The sequence below is a fragment of the Cnephaeus nilssonii genome (assembly GCF_951640355.1).
Source record: "Cnephaeus nilssonii genome assembly, chromosome: 4".
NCBI lineage: Eukaryota > Metazoa > Chordata > Mammalia > Chiroptera > Vespertilionidae > Cnephaeus > Cnephaeus nilssonii.
Genome location: NC_137075.1, coordinates 51,780,443 through 51,795,314, shown reverse-complemented (window position 1 = coordinate 51,795,314; position 14,872 = coordinate 51,780,443). Strand labels below are relative to the sequence as shown.

Genomic DNA, 14,872 nt, shown 5'->3' with positions numbered 1-14,872 from the left:
TAAAGCCAATTGCCTGAAGGCTGTCTCCTAAGCCACATTTGGTAAAGGACAAAATGCTCCGGTGTTGATTGAACAAAGAGTCATGTTTGCTAACTACAGACTCATAGTTGCTGCAATTACTCACAGGTCCAATGGAAGCCTCCTAAATCTTCCTCTTATCTTTGATCTTGTTAACAGAGCTGCTGCATTCACTAACTAGTCTTAGATACTGAGGTGTTATGAACTGTTCACAGACAAACTAATAAAAAAGATGTAAATGACTAGTCTTCTCTTGCCCACTGGAAGTGAAAGCTGGGTAATATTTAATTTATTATGTTATGTGGGAGAAGAGCCCAGATTAAGAGTTGGGTGTTGTCTTAAAGGACCTGGAGTAGAATCAATAGGGATTTGCCAGTTTCCACTAAAAATATTCAGAAAATTACTTCAGACCCTTTTGGGAAATAATAATATAACCAACTCTAAGACTGACTATCCATTTTTCAGCTATTTGCTATTAAATAAAGTTTTCTGATATTTTTCTGTTTACAAAATACATTTTCTCACTTAATAATGGCAGCACAAAGTGGCATTATTTTATGGAGGCACCGTTGGTAAGGAGAGGTCATGAGTTTACATATGCTTACATGGATGATTTGGTGGAAGGAGATCTTGGGCCTCTTGCTTCAAGATCCAGGCCTCCATTGCATTTACACCATTTGGAATCAAAGCCTCTTAAAATGGCAGATGATTTGGATTTTGACTCAGGAGATGCAGGGGCTCAGCTACCTTCCCAAAGCAGTGCTCAGTATTAGGTAAGAATGGCTTTATGGTGCTCAAAGGCCAGCCATGTGAGATTGTGGAGGTGTCCCCTTCCAAGACTGGCAAGCACGGCCATGCCAAGGTTCACCTGGTTGATATTGACATCTTTACTGAGAAGAAATATGAAGATATATGCCCGTCAACGCATAATATGGATGTTCCCAACATAAAAAGGAATGATTTCCAGCTGATTGGCATCCAGGATGGGTATCTATCATGGCTCCAACACAGTGGGGAGGTGCCAGAGAACCTTACACCTTGGCAAGGAGACTAAGCAGAAGCATGGGGAGGAGATTCCCATTACAGTGCTGTCTACCATGACAGAGGAGGCAGCTGTTGCAATCAAGGCCCTGGCAAAATATCTGGCTCCCAGGCTGGTGGTGGGGCAGTCACTACTGTAGAGGCCCCCTCTGCTCGCTTGGCCCAGCTCTGGCCTGGCCTTTAGCTGGACTCTTACACAACTTATGTGATGTTTTATCTTGGTCTTCCTTACCCCCCAAACTGCTGGGGAGCCCCTGTTCTTCACCCTGCTCCCTTGGCCAGGAGTGAGTGAGCCATGGTCTTGGTGAAGCTACCCTCTTCTTCTCCCCTAGAAATACAACCCTGAAAGGGGAAAGGAGGCAGGTGCTGCTTGTGGTTTAGGCTTCCCTCACCCCACCCCAATTCATTCTGGAATCAGAAAACTGTGGGTTCTGGCAAATGGTCCTTGTACTCTCCCACACCATCCCTGGTCTTGTCCTTTGCTCCCCCGTAGCCCTTTACCCCAAGCACCACCCCTACAGACTGGGAGCCAGCCTCCTTCCCATGCCTATGTCTCTCCACAAATCTCGTTAACAAGAGAGGGAAGAGGTGGAGAGGGAAGGGGCATCTGGGAGGACCCTGCCCCATGGGCTTCACACTTTGTTAAAATCAAACCTATATTTGCTTCCACTCCACTTTACTTTTATAATTTAAAATAAATGTTTTTCCTGTTGCATTTTCTTGAATAGTTATTTTTGAGGTGGTCTTGTATATAAATACTCTTACATAACTAAACATTTTTTTTTTATTGCTCCTTCACACTTGCTTATTTGTCTGGGTATAGAATTCTAAGTTCAAAAAGATTTTTCCTTAAAACTGGAAGGCATCAGTCCAATGTCTTCTGTCATCCTTGTTGCAGAAGAGAAATTTCATGGTCTGATTCTTATGTCTCTGGGACTAATCAATTTGTTTTTCTTCTGGAAGTTTTTAATGTTTTGCCTTTGTTTTTGGAACTCAAAATTTTACGCAGAACTGTGGGCCCACTTTCTTTCATCTTGATTGGCACTTGCTGACCCTTTCACTTTGAAGAGTCATGTCTGACTCTGGTGCAGGGAAATTTTCTTCTATTTATTTGACTATTTCCTCCCAGTCATTGTTTATGTTCCCTTCTCCTAAGTTTTCTCCTCACATTTTCCTCCTCTTTGTCATTTTGGAATGTATTTTGGGAGATTTCTTCAATATTATTTTACAGTTTGCCTATTAAACATTTTAACTCCCAAGAACTCTTTCTTGTTCTCTGTTTTCTTTGTTCCTATCCGCTTATTCTTGTTTCATGGGTGCCATGTCTTCTTGAATATCCTTCAAGGTACTAATGAGAATAAACAAACAAACAAACAACCCCCTCCCCCCACTTGTTTTTGTTATTATCTCCTCCACTTGGGTTCTCCCTTTTCCTTTGTGCTATAGGTTTGTCTCAGATTTCCGGTGACTCATGGTTGCTGGCTTGTATTTACAAATGGAAGGCTGGATGGATTCGTGCAGTTGTAATTATCCCAGCCAGGCCCCTCCTTTAAATAGGAAAGCCAGTGATGGAGCCAGTTCACAGAGAGGTGCTTCTTAGTCCATTCTGGCTGCTATAACAGAACACCATAGACTTACTGGCTTACAAACAACATGCATTTATTTCTCACAGTTTGGAGTCTGGGGAGTCCAAGCTTAAGGCATCAGCAGATTCAGTGGCTGGTGAGGGTCTGCTTCTTGGTTCGTAGACAGTTCCCTTCTTGCTGTGTTCTCACACGATGAAAGGAGCAAGGGAGCCTCTTACAAAAAAGCTCCGACACCATTCATGAGGGCTTCACTCCCATGACCTAAATACCTTCCAAAGTCCCTCCAATACATTGGGGATTAAGTTTCAACCTGTGAATGTGGGGGAGGTATAAACCTTCAGTCTGTAGCACTGTGTGTTGTTAGTCCAGCAATGTGGCAAGCCCACAGCTGCCGCCGTGAGGCAGGCTTTCCAAGGCCGGAGTCTGCTGTAGCTGACGTGGAGGTTCAGAACTGCTTCTCTCTTAGACCTGGCACCCAATCCTGGTTTCCTCCCCGGGCATGTTGCCTACTCCTTTAGTGGGCAGGGAAGCGGGTATGTGGCCCAACTGGCTTAATTATTATTTAATTATTCTGGTGATGCTCCAAAACTAAGGTGATCAGATCATTTATTTTCCAAACTAGGACACTTCTGAGATTAAAAGGGAGCCCTATTATTTCATCAAGACAATAGGCATAAACTGGACTGTCACCCTAGCCCAGTGGTCGGCAAACTCATTAGTCAACAGAGCCAAATATCAACAGTACAACGATTGAAATTTCTTTTGAGAGCCAAATTTTTTAAACTTAAACTTCTTCTAACGCCACTTCTTCAAAAAAGACTCACCCAGGCCGTGGTATTTTGTGGAAGAGCCACACTTAAGGGGCCAAAGAGCCGCATGTGGCTCACGAGCCGCAGTTTGCCTACTACAGCCCTAGCCATAGCACACTCTCAATCTTTGTATTTATTGACTAAATTTGGAATTTTTCTGGGCTTCATTGGAAAGACCCACTCTTCTAATTTTTTTGGTTAGAACTGCTATCTTTTTTCCCCCCAACTTGATCCTTATTTCTATACTATTTTCTAGACTTTCTTTAAAATTTATGAAGCTCTACTAAACCCCACTCTTATTTTCCAGCACTGTTTTGTTTCTATTCTTTTTTAAAAAAAACACACCATGTTTTCTGTCATGTTAGTGGGACCTGAAAGGAAAGGGAGGTAGAAAGATATACTCAGTTTGCTATCTTGAACGGGAAGCTCTTTTACACCACTTTAAATATGTGCTGCATCGCTTTATTGTATATCTGTGTGGTGTATCACTTTGCTCCTTTTGGGAACCAAATGCAGTGATAACAGTTGTTCAGCAGTGAGCTTACACTAGTGAATCATAAATCCCTTGGTGAATTCTTAGCTTTTATTACTCTCACTTCTGGAAGGAAATCACGATGCCTATGAAAGATCAGGCATTAAGTCATTGAACCTCTGAGCAATTCTCAGTGGGAGTTGTTTATGGGGGATTTCTTTTGAGCTTCCTCTTCTTGCAGGATATGAATTATTGCCAAGAAGCACCCACCGTCAGCACATGAAAGAATGTCAACTCCTGCAAAGACAATTCAGGCCTATCTTAGTCAGGTTAAAGGCTGGAAACTGTAGGGATTTAGAACCAAAGCCTTTACTTTGCAGAGCTCAGTGAAGGGTTGGAAAATCTTCTGCCAGGTTTAGGCATGAAAACTCAGTTCAGAAAGACAATACTTACTGGAAGTACAGAAGCAAAGATGAAGACTTAATAATAAGAATTTAGAAGCAAAAAGAAGACTTCCTGGCTCTAACAAGGTCTCATGGGACAAGAGCAATGAGGATACTCAGAAGAGGATCCACACTTCCCTAACACAGAAATTACTTCTTTGGCTACTTTGGGAAAGGGCTAATCTCAGCCCTTGGGGAGGGTGGTTACATGGAGACACTGGACAGGAGTCAAGATTCTGGTGTTTGGAGTGAGTAAAATTAGACGCAGAACTATAAAATGTTATACTTGGATATACTTCATATAAATATGAAATAAAAATGATCATCATCTAAATATATATGATCTGAACTAAAGCCAATTAATATGCAAATTAGCATATCCAATTTTTGATTTGCAGCTAAAGATAATTTGTAAATTACTTATAGGATGCCAGTAGACCAGGGTAACCTTTGCCATACAGAAGAGGCACCCCACCCCCACCTTCCTAATATTAATACCCATTGTTTTCCTGTCAGCAGTTTTACTATATCTGAGTTAAGGTAGGGGTATATAAACAAGGGTACATATATAGCTTTTAAAGCTTTTAAGTCCCCTCACCCTCCAAAATACTATTTTGAGCTTTGATAATTTTGCCCTTTGTTGGGGAATCAGCAAGAAAGAGGGGATGATGCTTTTATAGCCAAAGTTCTTAACCTTCCAGGATATGGTCGGTTAAGAGGTTGCTTCCTGACGGGTTCTGGATTTCAGAGTTGTACACGATAGGGGAAAGGCCCTCAGGTGTCATCAGCTGTGGACATCAATCCAATGTTGTTCTTATCAGCAGTTAGGTAAGCTAGACTGGAAAACATGAACAATCATAGGGAACTGACTTCCTTAGTTGGGTAAGAAGGAAGCCATGTTAAGTGGATGTCAAACAGACAAATACTCTTCAAATGGTAGAAACTCAACTGTAACCAAAGACAGAGTGTCATTTGTCAGGAGCATTCCTCAGAGGTGAACTTCATACTTGGAATTTGAGCCACAGGGGCTATAGAGACATTTAGATTCTCCTTGGACTTTTGGGAAAATGTAGTCAGTTCTTATAATTTATGGTACCTGGCATATAGGGGATGGGTGCGAAGATAAGTTCCTTTCTTCCTTGAAGAAAGGAACTTATCTTCATCTCCTTCATCTCCTCCCTCTTCATCTCCTCATCTTTCTCATTTCCCTTCTATTTTCAGCTCTGCTTATATTTTCTTTTCTCTTGGTCTTCCTTTTCCCACCCCTAATATGTGCTTCTAAGTTACTTTCCACCTCCAGTCTTCTTTATCTCTTGTTGTACCTACTCTAAATTCAGACTCTTATCCCTATCCCATACTTTCTATCACCTGTCACTTATCCAAGCAGAGAGCTGCAAGATTCAGGTATTCACATGTGAGATGGTCAGGCCATTAAACCATGAGAATCTAACATTGACATCTGGTGATTAGTTGGCCGACCTTCTTCCCATAGCTTTCATTATTCCCTCATTACCCTTTGTCAATGCTGGACCCGGCAAATATGGAGCAAGAACTTGCTACCCGTACTACAAAAATATGCTCTGCTGTTGTTTCTGGGGCACTATCTTTTCCTGCCCTTTACAAATTTTAATTTCTGCACTATCATAATCTTTGGGGTTGTTTTCCTTTTATTTTGTTATTTGTACCTGTGTTTGCCTTTGCTTTTAGGGGATGTAGAGGTGTCCCGTGATAGTAGCCACAAAAATCAAGGCACCAGAGAAGAATATAGAAGGACTTTTCTGGAAGATACAGGTGATCTGGAATGAGGCAGAAGAGGAGTGCTAAGATTGCGTTCATGAGCCTTCGTTCATGAACCCCTCCATGGGCCCCTATGAGTGAGCCAAACCAGGGGCCTGCCCCTCAGGCCAAAGCTATGGAAAGCAAATAGGTCTCTTTCTCAGAAAGACTGGAGGTGTGTTTCAGTTTGCCATCTGTTCAGTGCCCTGAGGGTGGTAGTCTGCTAGGAACGGAATTTCTGACAGCCCCATGGGACCCAGGCACGAAAGCTCCCCTGGCCTCCAGAGCCAGGTGATCAAGGGGCATCCCCTGGGTGGCAGCTGCAGAAACCAAGTCACAAGACATAAAAACCAGGGCACCAGACATGTGTAGAAGCTCCCCTCTAGGAGATACTGGTGTTCCGGTGAGTGGCAGAGGTTAGTGCGTGAAGATAGTGCCCACTGGTTGGAGTAAGGCAGAGGAAGATTGAAAAAAAAGAGGAAAGAAAAGGAAAAGAGAAAAAAAAAAGAAGAAAAGAACACAGAAAAAAGGAGGAAAAGAAAAAGAAAAAAGGGAGAAAACAAAGATGGCACCTGCTGGCTTTTGTAAGGCAGAGGTGGAACAGGAAGATGGGCCCGCCAGCCTCCCTCCTGGGGAGTATCCCAGCAGGCACCTCTCCTCGGGCCAGTGCTTTAAACCAGCAAGTGAGTCTTTTCACATCATCTGAGCACTTTCAAAGGGCTGCTTCTATGCTGGGCTCTGGGGTGGGTGAGTCTATGTGAGCCCTTTAAGAGCCAGCCCTCAATTCACTGCAATACCCTTCTCTCATGGGTGTGAGCCCCGCTGGTCTTCAAAGCCAGGTGTTTTGGGGGCTTGTCTCCCAGGTGCCAGTCTTAAAAGTTGAGGGGCTCTGGTGTGGGGTTTGAACCCTTTGCTCCTCAAGGAGAAGCTCCAGTTTTGAGTTTCCTTCTGATTGTGGGTTGGTGTGGGGTGTATGGTAAGATTGTGTCTCAGCCTCTCCTACCAGCTTTGATGTGGTTTACCTGATGTAAAGGGGTTGCTCTTGCAGTTTTTAGTTTTTTTCCCCTGAGAGGAAATGTTTTCATATATAGCTGTAGATTCCGTGTGTCCATGGGAGAAGGTGAGTATGCGATCTTCCTATGTCACCATCTTGAGCCAGAACTCTGCATTTGCTTTCAGAAGAGGTTTTATTTTTGGCTACATCCAGCTGAGGGCAGGTCTCAGTCTTCAGATGATGTGGAGTTCCCCTCAATAGCCTGGGTGGTTTACAAATATCACCCTTGACTCCGTGACCATAAGGTCAGCAACTTCACTGGCTGTTTCAGGATTGTTTTGTTTGGCTATGTTATACTTTATGACTTTGTAGCAAAAAAATAAATAAATAAAATAAAAAAATCCTTCCCAGAGTGGCATTTGATTTCAGCAGCTCCTTCTCCTTTAGGAACTACTTGAAGTTAAGAGAAAGAGTCTTTGTGTAGCTGAAGTGTGTAGAAATTGGAGACACGTAATGTTTTGCTTTATGGCTGGCATCAGAAAGACAATGAGAAACATTTTAACTTTCCATTTTTGGACTTTCCAATACATGTTCCAACATTTAGGCTGGAAAAAAAATCAATGCCCTTCAAATTTCAAAGGAAATAATTATTGTAACCTTGATGAAATTCAAAGTAACCTAAGAGATGTTAGTTTAATGAGTTATATGTTTCTTTGGGTTGAAAATTTAATTTCATACCTGATTTCTCTTTCTCTTTAGAAGTGGAGCGGATAGTAAAAGCTAATGACCGTGAATACAATGAAAAGTTCCAGTACGCAGTGAGTAAAATACTCATAGTACACTCATGCTGGGTAGGCCTTACCTTAAGGGCAGTAGGATTGATGCCTTCTAGAACTTTAATACTTCACTAGAAACTTTCTTTGTTAGCCCATTTTAATAGCAAGGTGTCATATCTATCTACATATATAAAAACCTAATATGCAAAGTGTCCCCTTGGGAGTTCCACTGACTGGGAGTTCAATCACTCGCTATGACGTGCACTGACCATCAGGGGGCAGCACGGACTGAAGGAAGGCCCTGGCTGGCAGCCAGCAGCTGCTAGGGACCCTACCCGTGCATGAATTTCATACACTGGGCCTCTAGTGTTTCCATAAACACAGAACTTAGTAATATTTATATACTTATTTCTATTTTGCACTGAGTGTTTTTTTTATGATTATGCGAAGAAGATGAAATATCTTTCCCAAGAATTCATGCTTAGTCCACTTTGGTGCCCATTTGGGCACTAGAATACACAGGAATAATATGAAATGGGTCTCTATGGTAGTACTTAATGATTGAAGTGGTGGTAATGGCTGATGGGTGATGAATGGCATTTGGAGGATTTTCTCTAAGCAACTCAGGCTGTATGTAGGAGAAAGTTCCCAGATCCTGAATGATTATATTTACTGAGTGGTGAGAAAATGACTAGTTAAAATGTGTTCTTTAAGTTTGAACTTAACTATTTTTTAAAAATAGTTAAGGGTTTTCTTCATCTACATAAATATTTACTGAGTGTCTACTAACTGACTGGCACTGTTCTAGAAACTTGGGATACATTGGTGAACAACTTCATGAGTTATATCATGGGCCCTCATAAAGATCTCCTCATTTTTCTATGATTCAACCTAAATTGCTACATGGAGTCTTTTATTAGCTCTAAAAAAGATAATTAGTAGAATTGATTCTGTAGGTGACATGTGGCCTATCCAATTGAGTACCAGCACATTAAAGGAAGAAAGTCTCAATTCAAAGCGGATTTTGATGACTATTAAGGCGTAGAAATGTGAGTGTCAAAGGGAAAATTGTGGCAGTGTCCATCTAGGCACTAGCCAGAGTAGAGAGAAATTTGGCTAATGGATTATTTTTAGTATTTGTTTTTCTTTTATTTAGCATTTGATTTGTTTATTTCTCTGAGCATTCTATTGGTAGGTCTTTCCCATATATGGGGATGGATGCATTTGGTTAGTGCAGCTTAATAATATTAAATTTCAACAGAGGTAGCTAACTTCTCTTTTCTCATGCTGTGCTAATCATATAAACTGTGATTATAACTTAACGTTCAATGTAAGCTTCCTTACAGGGGTCAATACACTGTCTCTGTGACAGATTTCTCACTGTAAAGTCATATATTGGCATTCTGATTTTATTAATCCATCTTGCAAACTTCGTTAAAGTAAGTCTGCCCTTGAGAGAAGGAATCACTCTCAGGAGGCAGATGAACATGCTTCTTAGCCTGAGAGAGGGAGGGACTATAATTTTTCATGGTGATTAATGTTTTGCTGTATGACATCTAGTCATTTAGCCCTTCTGGCCATCACCAGAATTGGCCCCCTGCCTTTCTGTCCATTCTATAGCCAGTCCTTAAACATAGATATTGATCCTTGAAAGTCTTGACCATCAAACCCTAAATCAGAGGTGTAGACATGTGTATATTTTAAAACCTTGGGAAAAAACAGAAATAAGTAATCTACTATAGGATAACTATGCATGTAAGTGCTTAGCTGCATTTACTTGTTTTCCAACATATAAAAAGTGTTTTCATTCTGTAAGTAGAAACTCTATAAGGGAAGTCATATTTTATTTGCATTTTGTAGTTATAGTTCTTTGTACTTAATTTATGAATATTTTAAATGTACAGAAAAGTACAGGAAATAATATGACACCTGTATGCCCATCACCAGGTTGAATAGATGTTAATAATTTGCTGTGTTTGCTTCAGATCTTTCTTTCTTTTAAAGGTAATAACATGCCAATGATACAGAGATGAGATGGTTTTCTTTTGAGCTTGCATGATACTGAACAAAAGCACACAGATGTGTGGCTATGGCTGTGTTTTCTATTGGGTTTCCTAACAACAAGACAGTAGAACAATTGACTTGGGTGGTGAATACACAATAGAGTGTACAGATGATGTGTTATGGAATTATGTACCTGAAACCTGTATAATTTTGCCACTCCAATCTACACTAATAAAAGAGTAAGATGCAAATTGACCATACCTTCGCAACACCCACCAGCCAATCAGGAGTGAGTATGAAAATTAACCCAACAAAGAACACCATGGCGACAACGCAGGCGTTCTGCACCGCCCCAGCCGCTCCGGGCCTCTGGGCAGTGTGGGAAGGTGAAAAGGTGGCTCTGGCCAGAGTGAAGGCAGTGCTGGCAGCCAGAGGAAGGAAGGCCCATTCTTGCATGAATCTTTGTGCATCGGGCCTCTAATAAATTTAATAAAAAGAAGAAAAAGACAATAGAACTGTATTCTGCAGCTGCATCAAATAAAACATGGCAGTTCGGTCACTGAGTTTGTTCTTACCAAGGAAAGAACAAAACCCATAATGGGCCAGCAAAACCAAGAATGACAACATGAGCTGAGAAAGGGGATCTGCAGTATACAGAGGTGCAGGTCTAATGACCACGACAATGGCTCAGAGGGGATGAACCAGGTCCTCCTAGAATGAGCATGCGTCCCCACTTCTAGCTATCAGTTGGAGGTTTCTTGATTTGGGAACTCTCAACAGCATGGTGGGTCATACATGAGTTGTGGGGCCTCTCTCAGTCTCAAATGTGGGATAATAAAAGTACTTATTTTATCCAGTTATTGTAGGATTGAAGTAGAATAACACACAATGACCTTTTGAGCCAGTCTATGTAGATATGGGATTTGATTGTAAGGCTTTTAAATATCCTTTTAAGAGAGGCAGAATCCAGGGGCCTTTTGCTTATCTTTAACAGTTATTACCCCAAGTGGAAATGGATTTGAAGAGACCCTAATTAATCCCAGGGAGAATGGCCGTAATAATTGAAGTAATATTCCTACCTAAAGACTGAGAAGGAAATGGGAATAAACTGAGACTTATTATAAAAAAGGTGAAAGGAGAAATGATAAAGGCCCCTCAAGTGTAGTGGAAAGAGTGTTTTGGGATAAGATAGACCATAGTTTGAATCCTTTCTCTCTTTCTTATTTCCTAACTTGTGATCTTGATTTGTCTATTTCTCTGAGCATCAGAGTTATTTCTTGAAATGTGGAATTTTCCTCATAGGATTATTTACTGAAGGATCAAGTGAGATAATTTGTATAAAATATTTGATAATAGTAAGACTAGCTAATATATTAATACTTACTATGTACCTGTTAAAAATTTTATATGAATTTTTCTCTTAATCCTAACATGGCTGTGGGCAAATACTCATAATAAATCTTAGATTTTCTGTAAAACACTGGCTAAAGTAAGTTATCAGTGATAAAAATGTTAGGAAGATACTGAGAAATTGGCTAAAATTGTATACTTTTTGCAGCAGGTGACATGCCCCAAATTAGCAAATCTGTGATATTAAAGATATGAAAGTTGCTGACAAATTATGCAGATGATGCAAGAATAGAGAAACAAATGTACCTAAAACAAGAAGATTACTGGTGATTGTGGTAGTAGCTATTTCACCTCCTTGCCCCACTTAATAAGCTATATGGAAGTGATAATAATTCAATGAGATACTTATTGATTATTTACTCAATAAAGCATTTGATGAGAAGATTTTGCTGATGTTCTTAGTACATGTTAACAGTGATAATAATAAAATAAAGTTAGCGATGATGATGATAAGAATAGCTTACACATATATAGTGATTACCATACAAAAGGCATGGTTCTAAGCACTCTACTATGTTGAGCTTATTTAATCTCACAACTCTATGAAGTATTTCACTTTTATGTATGAAGTAAGTGTCTCACTTTTATGTACGAAAACATTGAGGCACAGAGATCTCAGTTAAGTGGCTTGCTCAAAGTCACACAGCCAAATAATGATTCCCATTCTCACAGCTGTGTACCAGGTGTTTTGCACATATTGCTAATCTTCCACCAAACAGATAGATGAAATGGGGCTTCATTTAGTAAATGAGGTCACATAGCTAAGAGGTGGCAAAGCTGGAATGCTAATTCATAGTGACCAGAATCCAAAGGTTTTTTTCCCATGATACCAGGCTGTTCTTTTGACCAATCCTGAAAAACAATGAACAACAACAAAAATAAACAAACCAAAAATCTCCCAAATCTCTGCTCCTTCCCTCACATACTTACTGGCAAAGTTTTTAAACTCTGGAGGCAAAGGCCGATAAAAGTGATATAAAATGTTACAAATGTGAGGCTAAGAATGACCTTAAATCTTATCCTTAGCATTTGTAGATGAGAACTTGGGAGAAAAATTTACACAAAGTTCAGATGAATGGTGTGATTTCCACAAACACTAAGCCTGGCCAAGAAAACTTTTCTCTTTGAAGGCCGAAGTAAGATATTTCAGTACCTAGAGAACCTTAATTTAACAACAAAGCCTAAAGTTTCAAAGTATATTATAGGACATAGCACAGGCTTAAAAACTATTAAAAGTGCTTTCAAAAGGTAAAGCGTTTAGAACATAAACAAAAGACAAGGTTAATGATTCTAAGTGAAATTAATTGGTGAGTTAGACATGATATTGTGAAAACTAGAAGGTAGAAAACATAAAATTACAAGAGGAATTTCAGACTGCCAAGACGTGTAAAACAAAGTAGGATTGGAGAGTGGAGGGAGAGCAAGCCAAGTGCTAAAATTATTATTCTCATTATAAAGGAGTTCAAAGGTTTCTTGGTTAATAATAGGAATGAATAATGGAAGTAATGAAAACAGTATTGTATTAAAATATGTTAATATTAAAAATGTTAGAGTGGGCCAAGCAGCCAGACTCATTATCCCTATTAAAAGGAGTTCAAAGTGAATGGTAGTAGTGAAAATAGCTGTAGCTGTATTAAAATGTATTGATGTAAAAGAAAATAGTCTGAAAATGTATTAGATTAATTAGAGCTGTTTTCTGGCTTCATTCAAAAAGAAAGAAATGGTGTTAGAAATCATTGGTTTCCACTAGTTCTTGTTCTCTCCTTCTCACATAGGCACAGGCACACTCTACTCTCATTCAAATTCTTAATAGAATTTGAGAAGGGAGATGAACTCATTTGAGTGATAAGAAAGTTATCCAGCCTCAAACTCAGAAACTTTAGTAAAGCTGAACACTTAATAACTTTTATCTGAGTGTATTTCATGCACAAAGGTAGATGTGAAGTTTCTAAAGATTTTCTTTTTCTTTTTTCCCTTGAGCTTAATTATTGATCCTATCCAGGAAGTGCACAGGTTTATGTGAGTTGGTGAAAAAAATATATTTTATTGATTTTTTTTACAGAGAGGAAGGGAGAGGGATAGAGTGTTAGAAATATCAGTGAGAGAGAAACATCAATCAGCTGCCTCCTGCACGCCCCCTACTGGGGATGTGCTTGCAACCAAGGTACATGCCCTTGACAGGAATCGAACCTGGGACCCTTCAGTCTGCAGGCCGATGCTCTATCCACTGAGCCAAAACAGTTAGGGTGAGTTGGTGAAAATTTAACCAAATAGTTTTCCATCCAAAAATTGAGATTCCAACACTTTAATTTATTCCTATTATCTTAGAATGTCTTATTGATATTGTGATTATTGGATGGAACCTGTAGCTGCGCTGTGATCGATAGAACAATGACTATTGAGTTTTTCAAAGAGTGTTCACCCAGTGAGACAACATAGCTGACTCAGCAGATAGTGTGACAATGACATCACCAAGACTCTCTTCTACATTTCCCTCCTATTTAGTTAAATGGGACTTTGTATGTTTCAACAATCACCTTTATTTTCTCTTGACTCAGAATAAGTGGTTAAGAGTGGAGTAGAGAAATGTGATCCACCATCATTGCGGGTCTGTGAGCTTGGATTGGACCTCTTTAGGCTCACGTTATGATAACGTGTTTCTCTAGGACCAGAGTGGCATAACAGTAAAACTGTATGTTCCTGTGTGTGTGCGTGAATTAATGATTGGTTGTCTTTTTTTTTATAGAACTAAAAATGATTTAAAAAATGATATATTCACAATGTGCCTACTGTATGCCTAGCAATGTGCGTGTTTGTTGACTTACTTTCCAAAGTGGTTTTTGAGGCAATGTACAAAAAGAAGATAAAGCTCAAGGGAATAAAAATACACGAGGAAACGAGGTGGGCCCTAAAGTATATGTGTGGGGGCTAAAAATACATGGATACTTTTCCTCCTACCTCGTAACTTCTTCTGGCTGGGCCCATAACCAAATTAAGAGAGACAGATTAACAGGAGAACAAGTTTAATACATGCGTATGGGGAATTCACATAGACCGTGATCATTCCACGAAGATTCCGAAGATAGTGAGGAAACAACATTGGGTATCTAAGACATTTTGGACAAAGGACAAAGGGGAAGAAGGGGGTATTAGATTTCAGAAGTGAGAACGGGCTATTTGAACACACATGGCAGGAAAATCCTTGCGAGGCAACTCAGAAACAGTGGGACACAGGGATTTTCTAGCTAACAGACACCCACCTGCCTGAATCCCTCTTGTTTACCATACTTAATTCAGGTTAAGCTAAGGCAGCATCCTAACATCTCCTTCCTAAAGCAGATTTCTCTGTCTGAATCTTAGGCAAGAAAGGAGGAAAGGTCCAACGTTCTTTTGTGAGTCCTTTGTTTCTTAACAAACACTTAAAATCAATATCCCCCAAAGCATATTCAGGGTGGCAGAATATTGGTCCCTTCACACATTAGCAGGCCCTATTTGCTTAGACTGGCAATGCGTTGAGCTACTGGGGCTATTAAGAGAAGGGAT

The 14,872-nt window shown here is 40.0% G+C and overlaps 1 protein-coding gene and 1 pseudogene across 4 annotated transcripts in view; both read left to right on the top strand.

Annotated features, from left to right (window-relative positions):
• ATP8B4 (ATPase phospholipid transporting 8B4 (putative)) overlaps positions 1-14,872 on the top strand; it is a 226,059-nt gene that overhangs the window by 19,891 nt on the left and 191,296 nt on the right. For all 3 annotated transcript variants that reach the window (XM_079767474.1, XM_079767472.1, XM_079767473.1), the window contains exon 4: positions 7,899-7,957. In XM_079767474.1, coding sequence (XP_079623600.1) covers positions 7,899-7,957 — 59 coding nt within the window. The remainder of the gene's footprint in view (positions 1-7,898; positions 7,958-14,872) is intronic.
• LOC307097550 (eukaryotic translation initiation factor 5A-1-like) lies at positions 702-1,199 on the top strand (annotated as a pseudogene). Its single transcript has one exon. The product of its transcript is annotated as a eukaryotic translation initiation factor 5A-1-like (transcript).